The sequence below is a fragment of the Natator depressus genome, chromosome 2 (genome assembly GCF_965152275.1).
Source record: "Natator depressus isolate rNatDep1 chromosome 2, rNatDep2.hap1, whole genome shotgun sequence".
Lineage (NCBI taxonomy): Eukaryota > Metazoa > Chordata > Testudines > Cheloniidae > Natator > Natator depressus.
The window spans coordinates 12,282,642-12,304,590 of NC_134235.1; the positions used below are offsets into that span (position 1 = coordinate 12,282,642).

General features: G+C 44.5%; 1 protein-coding gene across 1 annotated transcript in view; it reads left to right on the forward strand.

The window, feature by feature from the left end:
* The window catches only part of FAM135B (family with sequence similarity 135 member B), a 334,802-nt gene that overhangs the window by 298,226 nt on the left and 14,627 nt on the right, over window positions 1-21,949 (forward strand). Inside the window, exons 8-14 of the mRNA XM_074943811.1 lie at window positions 1,621-1,774; window positions 4,862-4,911; window positions 7,961-8,116; window positions 11,104-11,177; window positions 16,285-16,439; window positions 17,479-19,618; window positions 21,546-21,712. Of these exons, the coding sequence (XP_074799912.1) occupies window positions 1,621-1,774; window positions 4,862-4,911; window positions 7,961-8,116; window positions 11,104-11,177; window positions 16,285-16,439; window positions 17,479-19,618; window positions 21,546-21,712 (2,896 nt within the window). The remainder of the gene's footprint in view (window positions 1-1,620; window positions 1,775-4,861; window positions 4,912-7,960; window positions 8,117-11,103; window positions 11,178-16,284; window positions 16,440-17,478; window positions 19,619-21,545; window positions 21,713-21,949) is intronic.

Genomic DNA, 21,949 nt, shown 5'->3' on the forward strand with positions numbered 1-21,949 from the left:
AGGGCTGGGATCCATATCATGGCTGCCCCTGTGTGGGTGCACTGAGGAGGAGAGGTTGCAGAAAGACCATTTTTCCGCTCCATGCCCTTGTAATTCACTGCTCGGTGTATGTTACGCATTCTCATTTGTGTCTGATCCCCACTGGGTGTGAGTCTGTTGCAGCCCCCATCTACAGCGCCTGTCCCTTTAGCTCAAGCTGTGGAGACTTATGGGTGTAGCTTTGGAGGTCCTAGGTTCAGTCCGTGGTGTGTCAGCTAAGCGAGAAGCCCTATGTTAGTGTCTTCCCACCCATCAAGACAAACTGCTTCCCTGTGTCCATTACAAAATCCCACCTAACTCCTGGGAAAATACACCACCAAATTCATGCTCTTGCAGGCCACGTGTGGGAAGATAAGTCCGGAGATACCCTCCCCTGTTCTAAGCACAGAGAACTGCTGTCCTTTCCCAGATACTGCTAGATAGTGCCTGTGGGGAAATGTTGACTGCTCAGTGGTGTCCCCTGCATGCTGCAGTCAGCAGGGAATATAGCAAGTGGATAGTAATCTGCGCAGTGCGGAAGTTCAGTGTGTGACATGTGCAAACAGAGCCAGGATCGGCATGCTTCTTGACATCTGAATCCCTCACTGTGTCGGTATCAAGCACTGGAGTTGAAAAGGTACCTCTGGGCCATTCTGCTTACCCATATTCAGTGCAGGAGAGTTATGATGTGGTGTGTACTTCAGCCACTTTACTGTAGGAGGAAGGCCCAGCTGCACTGTGCAAATCAGTGTTTGAACTTCGCTAGTGTTCAAGAAAGTTTGGGTACAGGGGTTTGGTTTGGGGCTCTCTGTCCTTCTAACTTAAAGGGACAATGCTGATCTGAATAATGGGCACCTGCTCCTGAATTCCCTCTTTAAAGTGTTGTTTCTCTCATGGGGTTCTGGGTAAAAAACCCACACAAACAATAGGGGAAAGTTCTTCAGTCCTCAATTCTGCAATCAAATCCAGAGCTAACGGCAGGATCAGGGCTTAGCTCACTACACAGGGCGAACAGTGAAACTGACTATCTACAAAGTGCTGTCAAATGCACAAAGTAAACAAACTGAAAAAATCAGGGAAACATTTTTATCTTCTTTCTTTCAGTTCTAGTAATCTTAGGCTGTGCTCATAACAATTGCAGGCAGGAAATATGTAGTCAGGTTCTGATTTTAAATGGAGGGTATCCCTTTGACTTTGTTACAATATCGCAAACGCCTGCTCAAGCTCTACTATGTACATCTATAGGTAGGTGCTATTCCTTTTTCACAAAAGGTTTTGGAGACTTCTGGGTTTAAACATACTTTCTTCTGTCCGATTGCTTCCTCATGTGACAGACCCACACTCAGGCTTCCTGCTTCTGATGTAGAAAAGGAGCTAATGCCTGAGGAAAGGACCAGTTGGAATCATGCTCTGAACATCCTCTTTTGTGGCACGAAGTGTGTGGTTCTTTGTACACTGATGATGAGTGGAAGTAAAGATCGAAATGTGATCTAAAGGATGCAAGATTATGGGGCATCTCACACTCACATTTTTAAAACCTCCAGCACAAAAGAAGAGCATAAATTTTAATTTGCATTTATTTTCTTCTGTTTCCCTATCCAGGGTAGCTTTTATGTCCCTTCTGAAAACTGCATGCAGCATGCATACAAATGGCATAAGGACCTGTGTCTGCTGCTCTTGAATGCATACAGAGGGCTTCATGTGTACTACACAGTCATAATGAAAGAGATTCCAGATTTGCCACAACTGAAGTTAGGTAAGAGAACAGACATTTTACATCTCTTAGTGTTGACTGGTCTCATTTTAAACATACCTTGTAGTAACTAAGTTTTCCAGTTGGTTGTGGGATTTTAGGGGTTTTTTCCCCCTGACTTTATTTTTGGTGTTTATTTTAGGGTAATCATGAGCCAGGGCCAGATCATGAGCCAGGGCTGATGTAAATCAACATCGCTTTACTGCAGTCAGTTTATACTAGCTGAAGATCGCGTTAGTGTTTAGAAGGAATAAGTTTCCTTGAATGATATCTGGAATTGGTTGCCTTTCAAAGCCTTGAGCTCCCTATCAGGCGTTGGAGAACTTTAGGAACCAACAGCCCGATAAGCAAATATTTTTCAAATTAAGGGGGGGAAACTCAATTTAGGGTAAATTGTATTAGAACATAGTCTCCAATTGCTGCTTTAGAATGTATTGCTTTTTACCACAAACGCCTTGATAATAGCATAATTACTACATGCTCTTTAAAGCGTATTCTGCTTTTCTCCCTAATTCAGCAGTTTAATAGATTCTCCCCCTGAAGCAGAAGCCACTATGGCTTTGTAGACCTTATAAGGCACTAGTAAGGATACTGAGTCCAGACCTTCAAGGCCTAGCACTGTTGTAGGGTTGCAGGCCTGCATTCATGAATTTGTGCTCTCTCATGCTTGCAGTGGTACCGAGAAGTTAATTAGAAATGAAGAACTCCGCAAGCCAGCCTCTGTTTTCCAACCTGTTTCTTTGGATATAGGAAGTATGGCTGGCACTTTCATGTGTATATATTTTGAAAAGGTATTAGCTGGCAATATTAGGATTGCAGAGCTGATGCGGGAGACATGCCCCATTCCATTGACCAATGGCTTAAAAAAAAGAGAGAGAGAATGTCTCCCATATCGATTTTGTAGGTACCATCGGAGCAGTCAGCTATAAAGCATTGTGCTGCACGTCCCACACTGGGGCTGGTTCCACCTCCCTGTCCTGCTGCATTCACTGTTATGGGCCGCATGTTCCCCTCCCTCAAATAACCTGCATCCAATTAAAAAATCTGGTTTATTTCATTCACACAGTGAGAAAACATCCTTAAAAACAGATCTGGTACTTAAAAGATATTATAACCTGTCAATTACAGCTTGACAACAAAACACAGGTGTCATGCATTTTGGTTATTGGTCACATGTAGAGGTTATTTGTATCACACGTTGGCAGGTTTGGAAGTTGAAAGGTGGAAGGTGGTATTGCTTCTTGTGAGTTTCATCTGTCACACATATAAAAAAACCCAAAACACATACAGGTTACATTTCTGCATCCCATGGGCCAGATTTTCAGACAGTTTATGATGCATAAATATGCATTTCATTTGCACACACTCTTGCTATACATGCAGATTCAGTATATGCAAATATAACTGTTTAGCCACTTAGGAATGAAATCCTCCATTCTCATTTACAAGTCTAAAATATCTGATTGCAGATTCAGGACTTTGGGGCCTGATCAAAAGCCTGTTACAGTCGCTGGGAGTCTTTTCATTGACTTCAGTGGGCATTGATTAGGCCCATGGTCTATACATACAAAATGTGATGATCCAGTTTCCACGTTAAGGGTATGTACTACAGGGACTATACCAGCTACATTGCCTTAGCTATGCCAGCACAGCGCCCTAGTGTAGACACAGCCTCCACTGAAGGAAGGGGTTTTTCCATTGGCGTGGGAACAACACCTCTCCAGCTGACGGTAGCTATGTCAACAGAAGTGTTCTTCCATTGATTTGTCTGTGCCTACACTGGGGTTTAGGTCAGCATAGCAGCATTGGTTAAGGGGTGGATTTTTCACTCCCCAGACCAGCGTAGCTATGTCAGCCTACATTTTAGATCTGGAGGAAGCCTGAGAAACCAAGAGTGCAAATGCATGAGTCCGGACTGAAGCATGAACCAAAACATTAAAAGATGGGGTGTGGATATGTGTGTTCATGCCCCCAGTGGTTTCGCCTATGAATAGGCGAAATTGTAGTTAGACACCCTTGTGTCAATTTGTCCCTTCATGGTTACTCTGCACATTTAAATAGGAGGCGTTTTTGTATAGTCTTCCCTTGTGGCCATGTGCTCTATACTCGTTATTATTAGTGATGGCTCCTCCCTGCAAATTCCGCAAGCCAAAGTTCCTGAGGTTTTGTTTCAGATCTCCCGTTTTTATGAAGTTTTGCAGAATGTCTCTATGAGCCACACTTGATGGGGCATAACTGCAGCATGGGATTTCCCTGGGGCCGTCTAACTTGACAGTTGCAAGCTTTAAAAGCTAGGTCTACACTAAGGCCCAAAAGCAAACATTTTGGTTGGGACCACTGAGCATAGATGCAGAAAAGGAAACGAATGCACATGTTCCAAATATAAGATTTATTACTGACACTGTGGCAGGGCCCAATAGGTACCAAGGGCTTTCCAAACACAGAGGAAGGTACAGTCCCTGCCCCAAAGAGCTGACAGATTTCAGACCCAGAGCTGCATAAAGACTTACAAGCCTGGCTTGCCTCATTGCTCAGATATTGGGGAAGAAAGAAAGTATAGGGCAATTGGCTGAAGCATTTGCTGCCCTGGAAGGCTTTTGCCAGGGCACTTAGCAGCTTGCATTTTGTTACTGTGTTACCTTGCATTATAAAGTAAGTAAAGGGCATAATCCTGCAAAGTGCTGGGTGCCTCTGGTGCAGCGCTGAGCACTGCCAATAATCTGACCACAGTGGAAGTTTGGGGTGCTTCAGCACTAGCCCTAACACAGCTGCTTGCTGGAAAAGGGGTAGGGCATTTTGTAGTGTGCAAGCTCCCTTTCTGGGTCAAGCTGCTGCTTACACCACTGGGAGTCCCATATAGGAAGAGCCAAATCCTGCACGCTTATTTGAGGCAAGTGTCCCATTGAACAGGTGCTGGAGTAAAGTGAGCAGGATTTGACCATTAAGGAAAGAGAGGGGCTTTTGAGCAGAGATCTTGGGTGTAGAGCCAAGGAGACTCTTGCCCGTGGAGGGTGGAGCATAGAGGGTTGAATGAGTTAATGTGTCACTTCTGCTTTTCTCAAACTTGGTTTTTCTTTTTTGTGCCCCCAGCGGAGCTAGCTGTGGAAGATACGCTATCTCAACTTTGTACAGAGCTGCAGGTATTGTCTTTAGCAGAATGAATACGTTCACACAGTTTCCAAACTCACTGAGCCAACTCACTTGGGGAAAGCAAGTTCAGTGTCAGCAACCAGTCAAACAAACGTTTCTTGCACTATGACTGCAAATGCATCTGGGGCCTCCTTCATTGCCATCAAATCACTGGCTGGACTGTTTTAACAAGGGCTGACACCTTCATCCCTAGGAACAGCCCCAGAGATCAGCTTAGTTAAATGGACTGAGCATGGGGCTGGTTGCTACCGTCTCCTGGGTTATAATATATGCTACTGCTGATTGAGTGCAAGGTATATAGGACCAAATGGTCAAATATGGGTGCCTAAAGTTAAACAGGCGTATAAATAGGGAAGCAGTAAGTTGGTGTAAGGAGGTGATTTTACCTCTCTGATTACAGCATTGGTGAGACCAATACTGGACTACTGATGCAGTTCTGGTGTCCACATTTTGGAAAGGATCTTGAAAAACGAGAGACGGTGCAGGAAAGAGTCACAAACATTATTCAAGAGCTGGAAAAAAATGCCTTCTAGTGAGAGACATAACGCTCAATCTGTTTAGTTTCTCAACAAGAAGATTGAGGCCTGACTTTGATTACAGTGTATAAATTCCTTCCTGTGGAGAAAATGCTGGGTGCTAAAGGGCTCTTTAATTTTGTGGAGAAAGGCCTAACAGGAAGCAATGGGTGGAAGCCAAAACCGGACAAATTCCAATTCGCAGCGAGGCATACTATTTTATTTTTTTACTGTGAGGGTGATTAACCTTTGGAACAAACTATCAAGGGAAGTAGTAGATTATCCATCATTTGATGTCAGGTCAAGACCGGGTGCATTTCTGGAAGCTGTGCTTTAGCCAAACACAAGTTATTGGGCTCAAGGAAGGGGTAACTGAGTGAGATGTAATGGTCTGTGATGTGAGGCTAACCCTCCTGGTTTTAGAGGAAAGTTTTAAAATATGACCCAAGTGCACCCTGAAGGTTCATAAATGAGAAGCCAAATAAAAGAACCCCAAAATTTATTGTTATTTTAAAAAATCTTCTGATTTTTAAGGCAATGGTATGATTTCGGCAATGACTCCTGATTTTGTTAATGTTGGGCAATAATACAGTGGATTCCAGACTTTCCTGGGCTCCTCTGGAAGTCCCAAATGAATGAATGAATATTGCAGAATTCAGATGAATTGGGGGGACTTGGAATTCAAGGGTCCTTCTCAGCCCTACGCATGGGCTGAATCCTGAGAAGTGCTGAGTACCTAAAACAAAGTGGAATGGCTACCTCTCAGGATTTCTCTGACACTTCTCATTTTGTATGACCCACTGTTATTATACAGCAAGAACATCACAATTAGAGCTTGACACTGACCTTTCCAGTTATCTCAAGCCTGCTGAAAAGGTTAAGAGTCAATGAGCTGAAAAAATAACCATCATGCTATTTAATAACCCTGGGTGTTAATGCAGCTTCTCCTTTGAAGCTTGCTCTCCAGGCCTTCATTTACAATTTATGTAATAACTTAGTTGCTAATGTTTAAAATTAAAAGTAAACAGCATTGCTGACAGGGCAAGTTATTTCTTCTTCTAAGCAAGGGGGACCAGTTATACAAAATAAAGCCCTGATCCTGGAAAGAGCACCAGGCAGGCAGACGCCTCCACCCCATAGGCCCCTTTGATTTCCCTATTTGAATTGGTACAGGAGGTTGCCCAAACTGCACAGATTGCAGAATCAGGAATACAGCAGTGAGGGCAGTGTAAGTACAATCAGGATACCCACAGTTACACACACACACGTATGAACACAAGGATTACTTTTAATCGTGATTTAGATTTCAGTGCTCCTAGCCTTGGGAGTTTGCCTGCATAAGGACTGGGTAAAAATCAAGCAGGAACTCAGGATTCATTGTGGCGCTATGGTGAAAAGGGACTGTAGCTGGCAAAGAGACTTTTTGTTGGCTTGTTTTGTTTAGTTTTTTTAAGGGATAACTTGTGTTATTATTATTATTGTTGTTATTAATTTGTATTACCTAGGGGCCCATTGTAGCAGGGCTGTACTAACACATTTACCATAAAACATAATTACTGTCTGTGGATTCTACTGCTACTATATGCGATAGAGGTTGGGGTGCATAAATACCAGTAGAATTATAAAAGAGAACTCTATAGCCTTGTAGCTGTTTCTCACTCTTGTTCAAGCGTAGTAGAGAAAGGAGAAAATACACTGAAGAACATGAGAATGGCCATGTTGGCTAAGGCCAAGGTCCATCTCGCTCAGTATCCTGTTTCTGACTGTGGTCAGTGCCCGATGCTTCTGGCAGTTGGAGATTTAGGGACACCTCGAGCATGGGGCTCCGTCTCTGACCATCGTGGCTAATAGCCAGTGATGGATCTATCCTCCATCAACTTATCTAATTCTTTTTTTAACCCAGTTATACTTTTGGCTTTCACAACATCCCCCGGCAATGAGTTCCACAGGTTGACTGTGCATTGTGTGAAGAAGTACTTTCTTTTGTTTGTTTTTAACTGCTGCCTATGAATTTCATTAGGTGACCCCTATTTTTTTTGTTGTGTGAAGGAATTTTGGAATGTTTTTTCCTACTGTACTGGGAATTAGACTTAATAAAAAAAGTCACCAAGCTAGTGTGTGAAAGAGATGTTGCTCTAATCAAAAGGCATCACCAAGTCTACAGAAGAGGGAGCATCATTTCGTATTCCAGAGTAAGCAGCACCATCTAGTGGATATTTTGGAACCAACAACCAATTGGCTGCATTCATTTACTTTTTACCTGCAATGAAAAATATTGGCTAAGGCTGGATTGTGCTCACTCCCCACTCTTCCCTTATGTCTCCATCTTAATTTGTGCTAAAATACATGTGCTAAAATAATTCTGTAGTAACTGCCTGATCTGGGATAAAATAATTGATAGGAAAACAGCATCAGCCCAGTTCTGAGTCAAGGATCATTCTTTTTTTTTTTTTTAAGGGGACTTACTTTAATGTCCTAATTAATTCCACTGATCTAACCTCCAAACATCTTTCCCCCCCTCCAGATGTTAAACAATCCAGAGAAGATAGCAGAGCAGATAAGCAAGGACGTAGCCTGGCTTTGCTCCCACCTTTTGGCACTGTGGACCCAGTTCCTGGAGACAGTGACACTCCATCCAGAAGTCACAGCCTATCTTACTCAGGAGCATCACACGCTAAGGGTAATGCTAAGCAATTCATTCAGCAATGGCGATACCGACCTGATAGGAAGAGATCAAAGATGCATCCAGACTGTGCCTTAATTAGAGTCACTGTGTGAAATTAACCCCCACACAGAGAACCAGTCCAAAGCCTACCTACCACTTAAGTGATGCCTAAGTCATTGTGTTGGCTCACTGCACAGGTGGGAATTTTATGACTATCAAATAGCAGTTTTGAAATAATTCCTTCAACTATAAAATCCTAGCTCTTAGTTAAACGAATAGGAGCAAGTGGTGACCTTGTAACCTGTCTTGTCCTCACCTTGCAGTGGTAGCCAGGTTTTCCGGCTGGATACCATTATGCTAAGAGGAAGGCATGTTGGAGCCTGGAATGCATGGCTCTGAGAGATATAGGAAGATCTCCACAATCTGCAAGAGATGATGAAACAGGGAAACTAGGATCTGCTTTTATAATTTTGTTTCAACAACCTCATAGACTCTTGGTACAAACTGCATTCCTTGGTGGGGCCTGTTAATAATAATCATTAATAAGTCGTTGTTACAATAGCACCAGAACTTCTCAGACAAGTACAAAAGAAAGGTCCTTTCTTTGAGCAGTTTGCAAACTGAATTAGCTCCATATTTTAGCCCCAATACTATAAGTTCTGCCTGGGAAGATCCATGTCTCTTAGGGTATGTCTTCACTACCCGCCGGATCGGCGGGCAGCGATCGGTCCAGCAGGAATCGATTTATCGCGTCTAGTTTAGACGCGATAAATCGACCCCCGAGTGCTCTCCTGTCGACTCCGGTACTCCACCGCCATGAGAGGCGCAGGCAGAGTCGACGGGGGAGCAGCAGCAGTCGACTCACCGTAGTGAAGACACCACGGTAAGTCGATCTACGTACGTCGACTTCAGCTACGTTATTCGCGTAGCGGCAGTTGCTTAACTTCGATGGATCCCACACCCCGCCAGTGTAGACCAGAGCTTAGACTTCATCAGGGCTCTGTGTGAGCACAGAGGTCCTCCCATTTAGCTTGCTGGGTCAGGGCCTTGGTGTGGATTTGAATTTGAGGCTTAGTGACATGGATTACAAATAGGCTACTGTCCTATACAAGAGCTGCATTTCAGGACTGTACCTCTGACCATCCTTTGCTGCCTTATCAGTGTCCTGGCTTTTGGGTAGATCCCGGATATTGTGGGCCTGAAATTTGGAAAACCCTTAGCCACAATGGAAAAGAAGACCTGGCCTTTATAGAACACTGGTACTATACAGAAAAATGAGTACATTTTAAATATCAAAATACCAAATTAGTCCGTTGTGGTAAAGGTTTGATTTCCCATGGCACCTGGATTGTCACAAAACATGTAAATTCCTCTGAAAAAACAGAGCCATCACAGGGTCAAATAATTGAAAAATCTATCCTTCGTAGCTCCCTTAACACAGCTGCCAGTGGAAATATAGTTCTGTTCCTTTTGTTGTCTCGTTATACATAAGCAGCCAGTACTTTCCTGCTCCTTAGTATCACACACACATTCTCATAGACATGCACGCGCGTGCATATGACCATTTGGCTGCTGCCTATCTGATTGTGCTGAATGCACTAAAGCCCCACGTAAGCATGTGCTTAACTTTAACATTGATGTCAGTGGGACGACTTGCCTGCTTAGGGAAGCATGTGCTGAAATGCAGTGCTTCAGATCAGGACTTTCTTTATTATCTAAGGTTTCAGAGTAGCAACCGTGTTAGTCTGTATTCGCAAAAAGAAAAGGAGTACTTGTGGCACCTTAGAGACTGACCAATTTATTTGAGCATAAGCTTTCGTGAGCTACAGCTCACGAAAGCTTATGCTCAAATAAATTGGTTAGTCTCTAAGGTGCCACAAGTACTCCTTTTCTTTTTATTATCTAACTCCTTCAGAGGGAAATATATAGGAAGCAGAAGGTACCTTCAGCATAGCACCTAAGCTAAAAAAGCAGCGTCGTCTAATGGCTAGAGCAGGGAACTGGGGTTCTTTGGCATGTTACTTGACCTGTACATGCTCAGTTTTCTTTAAAATGTGGGCGGTCTTGCTTACCTGGCTACATGAAGCAGTTTGAGAGCCTCAGACATAAGGTATTATTATTGTTAAACAGCCTTTTTCAGGTGATGCTTATCTATTATTTTAGAAAGGCCATTTGTCAGAGCACAGCTTGGAGGTTTAGGGATATATTGTAACTTTGTTTATATGCTTTCTGCTGCCATTCTACAATGCTGTATTTTACAAATAACATTAGTAACATAAGGACTAGAGTCTTAACAGATTAATTGATTTGATTATGTATCTTGTTGGAGTGCATAGAAATTCAAAGCCTATTTCTGAGCAGATCGTAGTACCAAGTTCTTTAGGAGTGTGTTTTTTCATACTAAGTGCTCTGCAAATCATTTCAAACCTGCAGCTATTTCACAATCATTTGTCCATTGCTTTACTGTTCTCTCTAACGTCCATGCAAAAATTTGGAAAACTTTAATTTGCAGATATCATGCCATGCATGTATGTGTTTCTGATAATGTAGGTTTTATTCCCCTCTGAGTTCATGTGTAAGAATGGGAGTTACTGTATATCTTTGTGCAGAAGATACCATTGATTATTGGCTTTCCTCATTTAGTAACTGTGCTATTGCCATTTCAGCTGCCGGGGAAGGGAATTAGCGACCCTAGTTTTAAAGCTGCAGAGAGAACTGTTAAATTCAACAGATGCACTGCTTCTAAACAAAGACACAGCAGGTACATTGGAACAGATTCCAAAATATTTCCAAGGGCCGTGTCTTCAATCCTCAGAGGCTTTGAACATCTCAGGCCATATTCACCCAGAAAAACAAAGCAGAAACCCAGCTGAATTGGTGGAGCAACCAGGGTGCCTAGCTTCCTTGTGTCACCAGAGTGGTGCAAAGCAGCTGGAGCAGGCTTGCATGCTCTCGGTGTCTTTAAAAGGCTCTAACGTGTGATCTTTGTGTTTCATACCCAGGTAAGAAGATTCTCAGAAGCATTCTTTTATGCTGAGCACCAAAAGCTAGCTGTGCTGACCTTTCAGGAAAGCCTGTAAGTAATTCCTTTCACCTCCCATCCCTGGCACTTGGGCCCCACAAGCAAGTGGTCTCTTAAAACTTCTTGTGGTCCGGACCCCATGCCGCCACATTATCCTTTCCGATGCAAATCCATGCCTTTCCTCCTTGATCTTCAGTGGGCATTTGTACTCCATACAGAAGGCATTGGGTCTATTTTAACCTCACTGCAGTGTAAATCCACTGAAGTCACGGTAAAAAATTACACAATGCACGATCCAGATCAGGCCCCAGAGGGTTGTAATCTTCACACACCTGTGATAGGCAGGTGGGTTTTTTTAAGGCTTGTGGTCTAAAGCATGATGGAGACTATGGCTGAAATCCCACACTGAGGCGGCAGCAAGTGCCAAATGGTCCTAAAATCTCTTTTCTCCTCCCCACTCTCCCCAAGTGGGTGAAACTCTCTTGGGTGCAGCCATGGTAGCGCTGGGAGGATCTGGGAAGGCAGACAGGACGGTGCCGTGAAGCATCCATCAGTGGTTAACACAAAGCCTTGAACATGAGCGCTGGAGCTGACGGCTCAGAATGGGCAGAATGCCGGGTGGGTGCTGGTAATAGTGGGGCTCAGAGTGGATGATGAATTGCAGGAGAATTAGCAATGGAAGGCTGTCAGAGAAAATAAATCTGGTACTGGGCTGTATTCAAAGAAGTGTGTTATGGATTACAAGCAAGGTAATTACTTCCCTCGGCTTGCCGCTTCTGCTTAGGCCCCAACTGGGGAACAGAATTGGGACCCCCCCCCCCATGATTTTAAAAATACTTAGAGCCAAATTCTGCCCTCGGTTACATCTAAACAACCCTGCTGCCTTCAGCTGGGTTACATGGAGTTGACTGCAGGCAGGATTACACTTCTTAGCTCATTTAGAGGCGAGTTTAGCAGAAAGCAACAAAAATAATAAAAGATGAGGAAACTAGGCACTGTCTGGGGAAATGTTAAGGGAGGGCCAGGCTTATTCTGCAGAAAACCAGGCTGAGAGGAGGAAACACCTGCTCGCAAACATGATCAGGGATGTTAGTGATGGAGCAGGGGGTAATTATTTTCATTAATCAAGTGAGTCAAAAAGCAGACGCTCTGGGCTAATGTTATTGTACAGCAGGAACAACTTAGATTAAAGATTAGTGAAAACGTTGTGGTCTTAGAAGAGTTCTGCAGTGAGACAGATTGGCCAGGGGGAATGTGAAATTCCCATTGCTGGAATTTGTCAGACTGGAGACATGTCCTTCAGAAATGGTTTAGGGATAGTGCCACAGATTGCACCAGCGTGTAGCGGCATAGGCGAGGATTCCATATAATGATGCCTTCTTCAAAGCTGTAACTGGAGACATGGGGTCAAATGTAGTGCATAGTCTACCACATTGTAAAGAGGAACAGCGCAAGGCAGCCACAACCTCAGTAGTGCTTGGGTGGATGGTTGTATAGGGCCTGCCCAGCCTACGAAAGTGGGTAGTGCTCATTGGTGAAGGAGACATGGCCAGAGGGGCTCCAGATGTGACCGTTCAGCTCATTCTCTCATATGGAGCCCCAAATATAGACTATAGCTTCCTGCTATATCAGCACCTGGAGGGAAAACATAAGAAAGGCCATACTGGGTCAGCCCAAAGGTCCATCTAGCCCCGTATCCTGTCTTCTGACTGTGGCCGGTGCCAGGTGCCCCAGAGGGAACAGAACAGGTAATCATCAAGTGTTCACCCAGTGTTCACTCTGTCACCCATTCCCAGCTTCTGGCAAACCAGGATTTATGGTTGAACAGTTGGACCCAAATAATTGTGAAACAGCCAAAGTGAAGTTGAGGGTGAAATGCCAGGCATGAGAGGCCACTTGTCTGGGATACAGAGATCTCCTGCATTAGCATGAGAATTGAGTAATATGTTTAAAAGCCTGTTGTTTGAGTTAGCATGATCCATTTTTTTCCCTCTGACATGCACAAAGTTTGTTGTTTCCAGTTATTACATAGTGATTAACTGTGTTTCCCCGAAGGAAATCTGAAATACGTGCACTTCTTCACCATCTCTGTTCTGTGGAACCCGTCCCATAGTGCTGCCAACTAATGCCATCTCTTAAAAGCTTGTGTTGTCTTCATCTCTATTTGTTAGAATACATAGACTAGCTAAAGAAAGATCCAAATAAAATAATCTTGCATTTGAAACATGTTTTCCCACTTGACTGGGGAGAATTTTGGCAAGGGGACATTCAGCAAAACTGAAAAGCTACCACATTCATAACTGAAAAAATGAAATACTTTTGTTCGCCATGCCTCACTAATATGTGGAACTCACTGCCACAAGATCTAACCAAGGCTCAACATTTTATATGATTCCAACGAGAGTTAGGTGTTTATATGGATAATGAGAACATCCACAGTTATAGTAGAGAGGATAGTTGGGAGATCCATTTCCATTATTCTGGGCGTGAAGCAATCATTAAGTTATGTTGGGAAGGAAGAGACTGTGCTGTGCAATAGGGTCTTCCTAGTGCCACTCAGTGTGTGGCAGGTTAGTGTGCTGTAGATTAACACCCTGGCTTGCCACACACCAAATCTTTATACAGAAAACCCCTGAGACATTTTGTCTCAGTTGCTTCTTATCCTCCACCCCAGCTCTTTGGTAGTTGCCATGTGGGACAAGCCAGGAATAAAACCAGTACACGGACAATAAATTGGTTGTATTTTGCCAGTTCTCCATTTTCCCTGGCAGTTGTCATGTCATTCAGCCCTGGAGCAGGAAGAGTATAATAGTCACTAGCCATTTCTGGGCCAGTTCTTCACCCCAGTTACTGGAAGAGAGTGCATGGCATCACTCCCACACAGCCCAGTCGGTGACATAATACATAGGAAGGCAGACTGCACACCTTGAAAAGAAGATGCCCTCTGTCATAAATATAAAGGGAAGGGTAAACCCCTTTAAAATCCCTCCTGGCCAGAGGAAATCTCCTCTCACCGTAAAGGGTTAAGAAGCTAAAGGTAACCTCGCTGGCACCTGACCAAAATGACCAATGAGGAGACAAGATACTTTCAAAAGCTGGGAGGAGGGAGAGAAACAAAGGGTCTGTGTGTCTGTCTATATTCTGTCTTTGCCGGGGATAGACCAGGAATGGAGTCTTAGAACTTTTAGTAAGTAATCTAGCTAGGTACGTGTTAGATTATGATTTCTTTAAATGGCTGAGAAAAGAATTGTGCTGAATAGAATAACTATTTCTGTCTGTGTATCTTTTTTGTAACTTAAGGTTTTGCCTAGAGGGTTTCTCTATGTTTTGAATCTAATTACCCTGTAAGGTATCTACCATCCTGATTTTACAGGGGGGATTTCTTATTTCTAATTACTTCTATTTTTATTAAAAGTCTTCTTGTAAGAAAACTGAATGCTTTTTCATTGTTCTCAGATCCAAGGGTTTGGGTCTGTGGTCACCTGTGCAAATTGGTGAGGCTTTTTATCCAACATTTCCCAGGAAAGGGGGGGTGCAAGTGTTGGGAGGATTGTTCATTGTTCTTAGGATCCAAGGGTCTGGGTCTGTAGTCACCTAGCAAATTGGTGAGGCTTTTTACCAAACCTTGTCCAGAAAGTGGGGTGCAAGGTTTTGGGAAGTATTTTGGGGGGAAAGACGTGTCCAAACAGCTCTTCCCCAGTAACCAGTATTTGTTTGGTGATGGTAGCGGCCAATCCAAGGACAAAGGGTGGAATATTTTGTACCTTGGGGAAGTTTTGACCTAAGCTGGTAAAGATAAGCTTAGGAGGTTTTTCATGCAGGTCCCCACATCTGTACCCTAGAGTTCAGAGTGGGGGAGGAACCTTGACACCCTTCTTGGGTCATGAGCTCCGAGAAGACAGAGCACCTTTTGCGAAGCCATCATTTCTAGGAGAAGCTGAGTAGGCACCCAGTTCTGAACAAATGGAGTCAGGTCAATTTCTCCAGAGATTCCTGTGAGAAGCGATGCTGGGACTCTAATTCCATAACATGGAGATAATTGGACCTGATTTTCAGGAGCGTTGAGTGTCCACAATTTTAACTGAGGTCAATGAGAGTTATGGGTGATAAGCGCCTCAGCAAACCAGGCCCCTAATGGGCTCAGTTGCATCACTTAGCTACAGATCTGTCAGGGAACTGGTACAGGGCCCCACCACCCAGAGGAAGCTCTAGAACAGTGGTTCTCAAAGCCAGTCTGCCACTTGTTCAGGGAAAGCCCCTGGCGGGCTGGACTGGTTTGTTTACCTGCCGCGGCCGCAGGTTCGGCCAATTGCGGCTCCCACTGGCCGCGATTCGCCGCTCCAGGCCAATGGGGGCTGTGGGAAGTGGCATAGGCCAAGGGACATGCTGGCCGCCCTTCCCGCAGCCCCCTAGGCCTGGAGCGGTGAACCGTGGCCAGTGGGAGCCACGATCGGCCGAACCTGCGGACGTGGCAGGTAAACAAACCAGTCCAGCCCGCCAGGGGCTTTCCCTGAACAAGCAGCGGACCGGCTTTGAGAACCACTGCTCTAGAAGGCAGGGAGGCATAATCCTCTCTGCTGTTATAGGGTATACACGGGAAGCATCCCTTGTGATGTCACAGTGTGTACCCCTCTCTCTGTATATCCAAGAGGGAGCATGACCCTGCCTTTTCCCCGGTCACCTCCATCCCTTTTGGGGTGGCTTGCTCCCCAGGATTTGCTAGATGGGAGGAGACACTGCAGCAGTAAGAAGCACACAAAGGGCTGCAAAGATTTGGAGGCACCACAAGAAAAGGCTCCTTGCAAATCCACTCAGCTCAGCAGACAGGTGCAATATAAATAATGCAGTGTAGAATACTAACGTTTTATCCTGTTCAGCATGTCTCGGTCCAGTCTTGCCAGGTGCCGAACACCACCCTCCTGTTTGCTCCACAGCACTCTCCCCTCCCGTGGATGTGGTTGCTCAGCACTTCTGAATACTAGCCCATTTGCTTAGTGCCTAAATATGGACTTAGGCACCGAATCTTAGGCACCTGTGTTTCAAAGCACTCGCCAGTGCTTTGGTCAGACTCAACCTGTTTTGCTGACTAGATGAGGTGAATGATGGCAAGGCTGCACAGTAACTCATCCCACACTTGATTCCCTCCATGTCTTGCTCTCAGGATCCAAAGTCACAGCCAGATTTCTACTGACGTTCGGAATTCCGAGTACCTCACCAGCATGCCCCCTCTGCCAGCCGAATGCCTGGACATTGATGGGGATGGGAACACAGTTCCGGTGATTTTTGAAGACAGATATGTGGACTTCCCTTACAAAAGTGAGTCATGCCCCTCAGGCTGTGCCTTCAGCCCATCTTGCTGGCAATGCGGGGCCAGGGCTGCTCCCAGGGGATTGCAAGAAGTGGTGTGGATGGGTCGGTAGGTTCACATACCCTTAGGCAGTCCTGAACCAGTCTTCCAGTGTGGTGTTAGAGGGCTCTATGGCTGCTCCAGGTTCCATCTTTAAAATGAGGCCTAAAATCAAGGTTTTCCCTATGACTTTTGGTCAATAATGATCCTGTGTAACTTCTCACCCAAGTTAGGGGCGTGTTTTCTGGTCAGGTTTCAACATGGTGTGAATGCTTATTCTGTTCTGCTTATGGTACCTAATGTCCCCTGTCGTTTCAATAGATTGCAGTATATACACTTCCTGTTACTTAGACATTTTCTTTCTATGAGGTGTTCTTGTTTTTTTTAAGATTAACAGTTTAATTCCAAGAACTGGAGGTAAAATCTGAAACAAACCCCCCTGGAGTTTTCATTTCAGCCATTAAGAGGAAATGAGGTGGTGGTTTTCATTATTAGAGTGACATCTAGTGGTGGGAAAATCCTCTATAAAATATTTCATCTGCCTTTTACCAGAACACGAAATGTTGAGCGGTTATAAAGGAAGCTATTTATTGACACTAATACTTTTTTATAAGGTAATAGGGTCTGTGGTTTTATTTTCCAAAAAGATATCTGTAATTCTCAGTTTTCCTCAACTTTTTACCAAGTATTTAACAGGAATATTTTTTTAAAAACTATCCGTGTTGCAAGTGGTCACACTGTAATAAGAATATAGGGCTGAATTTACAAGAGCATCCACTAGTTTTACGACATCTACGTTGCCTGATTTTTAGAGGTACTTAGCACTCACAGCTCTAAGTGATTTTAATTTAACCATGCAGTGAGGATAACAGTTAAAAGTGAATGCAGCTTAAAGAATGTTGATCAGGCATGTATATGTGTGGTGTGTGCATGTGGGAGGGTGTGCATGTGTATAATCACCTACAAACATTTTGATTCCTTGTATAGGACTTTTTTTTTTTCTTTCAGGTCAAAGTGTGGATGTTTTCCCAGCTTTTGAGGTTCCTGAGATGAATGGTACACAAATGGACTTAATAAACAACAAGGAGGCTCTTGCATCAAATGATGACATTACATTAGCAAAGGGAGATTTCAGGAAAGATACTCTGTTAATACATACAGATAAAATAAATGGGAATGCCCCCTGTATCTACAGCGATATTGCAGCTGATGCTTATATGGCTAAAGCTTTGACCCAGCACTCCACATCTCAGGCATATACAGTCAACAAGGAAGTCCAAAGGAAAACGGATGTATCCCATGAAAATACATCAGTTTCAAGTAAGGAAATTGTTTCTGGCTTGGGACTAGGCCTTTTAAAACACAAAGCCGAAGACTTCCAAACGTCAGTGGACGTTTCATTAAAAGACGACAGACTTGCTACAGGTGTTACATGCGTGGATATGGAACCTAGCAATAAGGATTCCCACGAAAGTGAACCCATATTAATCATTAGTGCTCTGGGTGACAGTGGAACTAGTGGCCTCTTAGACAGCACTGAGTTAAGTAAAGCAGCTAAAACTGCTAATTATGAAAATATTCTCACTTCGGATGAACTTGCATTAAATGAACTAAACAGTCTTGAAAAACCAGTGGATCAAGACAACAAGGCTCTGTTACCAGCTTTGAAAGCGTTACCAATCAGTACTTTTGGTTTATTAACCCAGACAACAAAAGATGCCCTGGAGGTGAAGTCATTTGTGAAGGAGCAAAGAGCCGAGGAATGTGAAGAATTTACCCTGATGTCAGGGGTCATAAAGAGATCTTCGTCAATAATATCCGACTCGGGCATTGAAAGTGAACCCAGTTCGGTGGCTTGGTCCGATGCGCGTAGCCGGGCTTTGGAGCTGCCCAGTGACCGTGAGATGCTGCAGCAGCTGGTACGGAGGCACACCATACACAGAAACTCTCTAGAGGGTGGGCAAACGGAAAGCAATACAAGCTTGCCCAGTGGGATCCAAGCGTCGCTGACATCAATTAGCTCATTGCCGTTTGAGGAAGAAGAGAGGGAAGTAGAACTTACAAAGCTGACCAAATCCGTTTCTGCACCGCAGATCAGCAGCCCAGAGGAGCCCACAGACACTGTAGATCTTTCCAAATGCAGTAAAGCAATCTTGGAAGTTGCAGAAGGGCCCTTGAAAAGCTACATGGAAGTGACGTGCAGAAGCATAGCAATAACAGGGAACTTTTCTGACTGTCAGACTGCCAGGGAAAGGGAGCGATCAGAACCAGACATCGCCACAGGAGAGCATCCTAGCACTGCTGTCAAACAAGATAACAGCAGCGCTGAGCTACCAGAAGAAGTCAAAGATAAGGAAGGTTTTGCAGAAAGAGTTTGTAGTTTGGAATATGCAGGGCAACCTGTAAATCTAAAGCAGTACAGATGTGATACCTCTGAAGGCCAGGCAGTGCAGAGAAATGAAGAGTGCAGCTTGGAAACACAGAGTGTCACCACATACTCAGACCCCAGTAGTGTGCAGTGCAGTGCATGTAGTGAGGATCTGAAAGATGCACTTAAACCTGTACCTGAGGGGCTGAAAATACGTCAAAACTTTTATTCCAGTGTTACCATACTAGACGTCCAGAATTTCTCACATGGCCTGAGTGAGGTACCAGATTTTTGCTACACTGTTCCAGCCTCATCAGAGACATCGACTGAATTTGGCTCAACAAGAGGAGAGTGTGGTAGCCCCGTCGCCAGTGAAACCCTGATGTCATGTGAAGAAATGCAGGGCTTACAAGAAATTGAACTCGACGACGCATCTGTGCTGGTGGAGTCTGCTGCAGGATCTTATTGTGCCAAATATCCTCAGGAATCAGACAGCGTGGAGCGTCGGCTCGTGGCTAATGGCAGCACTGGCTTTCATTCTGTTGCCACAGACGGGTTGGCACTGGAGAGCCGAAAGGCCGTTGAGGTGGTTAACCTGTCTGTTTCTTGCACAGCCACATGTCTTCCCTTTTCTTCGGTGCTCAAAGAGACTCCTGTGGTGGCTGGCTTCTCTTCAAAGCAGGCTGCTTTCCCTATTACACGCCAGCCTTTAGGCTCCTTCGGCGTTGTCCCCTGCACGGCAGATGATGTGGAGGAAGAGGCCAATGAAAGGATGCTTAGGTAAGATTGTCTAATGGCTTTCTTTATTAGAGCTGCAGTCACACCTAGAGACCCCAGCTGAGGTCAGGTCCCCACTGTTCTAGGCGCTGTGCCAGCGCACATTAAGAGCCAATCCCCACACTGAGGACTTTAGAGTATAACTAATCCAGACAGACAAAGGATGGGAAATGGGCTGTAACATAACCCTCATTGTACAGATGAGGAATTGAGGCATAGAGCAGCTAAGCAACTTGCCCAGGGTCATGCAGGGAGTCTGTAGCACTGCTGGGAACTCAGATCCCTGAATCACAGTCTTCTGCCCTAGCCCATCTTTCCTTTCTCCTTACTTGGGGGTATTTTGCATGGATTGCCTAGCTGACAGCACAATACGCAAACCTACCCATCACAGAGGTTTCCATTACGTTTTGTGTCCTGTGCTATGCTGGGAGTTATCTTAAAACACTGAGGCGGGTAAGGGCTAGACCAGGCGTAGGCAACCTACGGCACATGTGCCAAAGGCGGCACGCGAGCTGATTTTCAGTGGCACTCATACTGCCCAGCTCCTGGCCACCGGTCCAGGGGGCTCTGCATTTTAATTTCATTTTAAGTGACGCTTCTTAAATATTTTCAAAACCTTATTTACTTGACATACAACCATAGTTTAGTTATATATTATAGACTTATAGAAAGAGACCTTCTAAAACCGGTAAAATGTATTACTGGCATGCGAAACCTTAAATTAGACTGAATAAATGAAGACTTGGCACACCACTTCTGAAAGGTTGCCAACCCCTGGGCTAGACTCTTAAAGGGTCTGTGTTCGGATTCCTAGCTTTGTTTAGGTCGTTCGTCAAGCTCCTCTAATGCTCTGTTTAATTTTGGAGCCACCTAGTGGCTGGGTTTACTGTCATGTATTGTACTGTACTCTCTGGCTTTATAGCTGTCTCTTCTGCCTTCTCCTTCTCCAGGTGAACCATGGTTGTCAGGCTTTTAGGCCCAGATTCAACAAAGCACTTAAGTTTGTGCTTAAAGTTAAGCACAAGCTTAATTCCTTCTCTGTTCAGCCAAGCAGTGTTTAAGTGTGTTGCTGAATCCAGGGCCTTAAATCCCATAGCATAAGTCTTAGACTGCGACCCCTCCCCCCCGCCCTAAGTTTTTGGCAAGCAAAAGTTTCTGAACAGCCCCACTGAATCCAATAGGATTACTTGTGTGAGTAAGTGCTCCCCAGTGAATAGGATGGTCACAGTCTTGCCCCAAGACTGAAGCTGATGTTTCCCAGCTTGGCTGTGAAAAATCACCTTAGGCGCTTCCATGTGTGACCTGATTCTTAGAGAGGCTGAGCATCTCCCACTGAGTACAGAGGCTGTTCAGTGTGGACTTAGGGGCCAAATTGTAGGCCCCAGAGCTGGGAAATGTTAGTCTAGCTGGAGGGACACTGAACTGCTCTTAGCTAGTTTGTGTCTGGGTCAAAGCTACTATCCCTTTTCATGGCATACAAATTTGCATCCATTTGTGCAACTGTCTGAGTGGGTAGGAGGAGGAGGTCGACCCCTCATCTGTTTAGCTCAGATTTGTTTGTTAATGTCTGTCTAATTAGCCCTGCTGGGTAGATCTGGACACCACGTTTTCTACGATACAGCTACATAGCCTTGTATCTCCCTGTTAGGGTGACCAGAAGATTTTTAGCAGCAAACCCACTTTGGACTCTAGCAGGTGAGGTACCACTGGGTGGATCTCTCCCACGAGAAGTAGCTCACTCCCTTTTGGATCACAGGCTATCTACCTGCCCACCCCAGACTCCCTTAGTCACCCTAACTTGTAGGAGAAAGTATACTGGCCTTCACCTTCAAAGCTGAAAAGGGAATTTATCGCAAGTGCTCATTCCTAGTTTAAAGGTTTTATTGTTGAACACCCAGTTCTCTGTGTGATTAATTAGTGTATTCTCCAGTTTTTATCAGGCCAAAGAAAAGTTTAAAAAAGAACTGAAGATTGAAGGATTTCTGTACAGTGACTTATCTGTACTAGCTTCTGATATCCCATATTTTCCACCAGAGGAAGAGGAAGAAAATTTGGAAGATGGAATTCACCTGGTTGTCTGTGTCCATGGACTGGATGGTAAGGCCTGAGAGATATGCTGTGCGGAATTGCCTCATGGAGTTTATTCATATTAAAAATACAGAAGTCGAGATCCTCTGCTGGCGTAACTCAGCATAGTCCATGGGTGTCACTTACATCAGCCAAGGATCTGGCCCATAGTGTGTTGTTCTGTATAATGCTGCTGGAAAGGATCTGAGCAGAAATTCTAACATTTACTCCAGGAACGCTTTTGTTACAAAATGAAGAATTTTGACA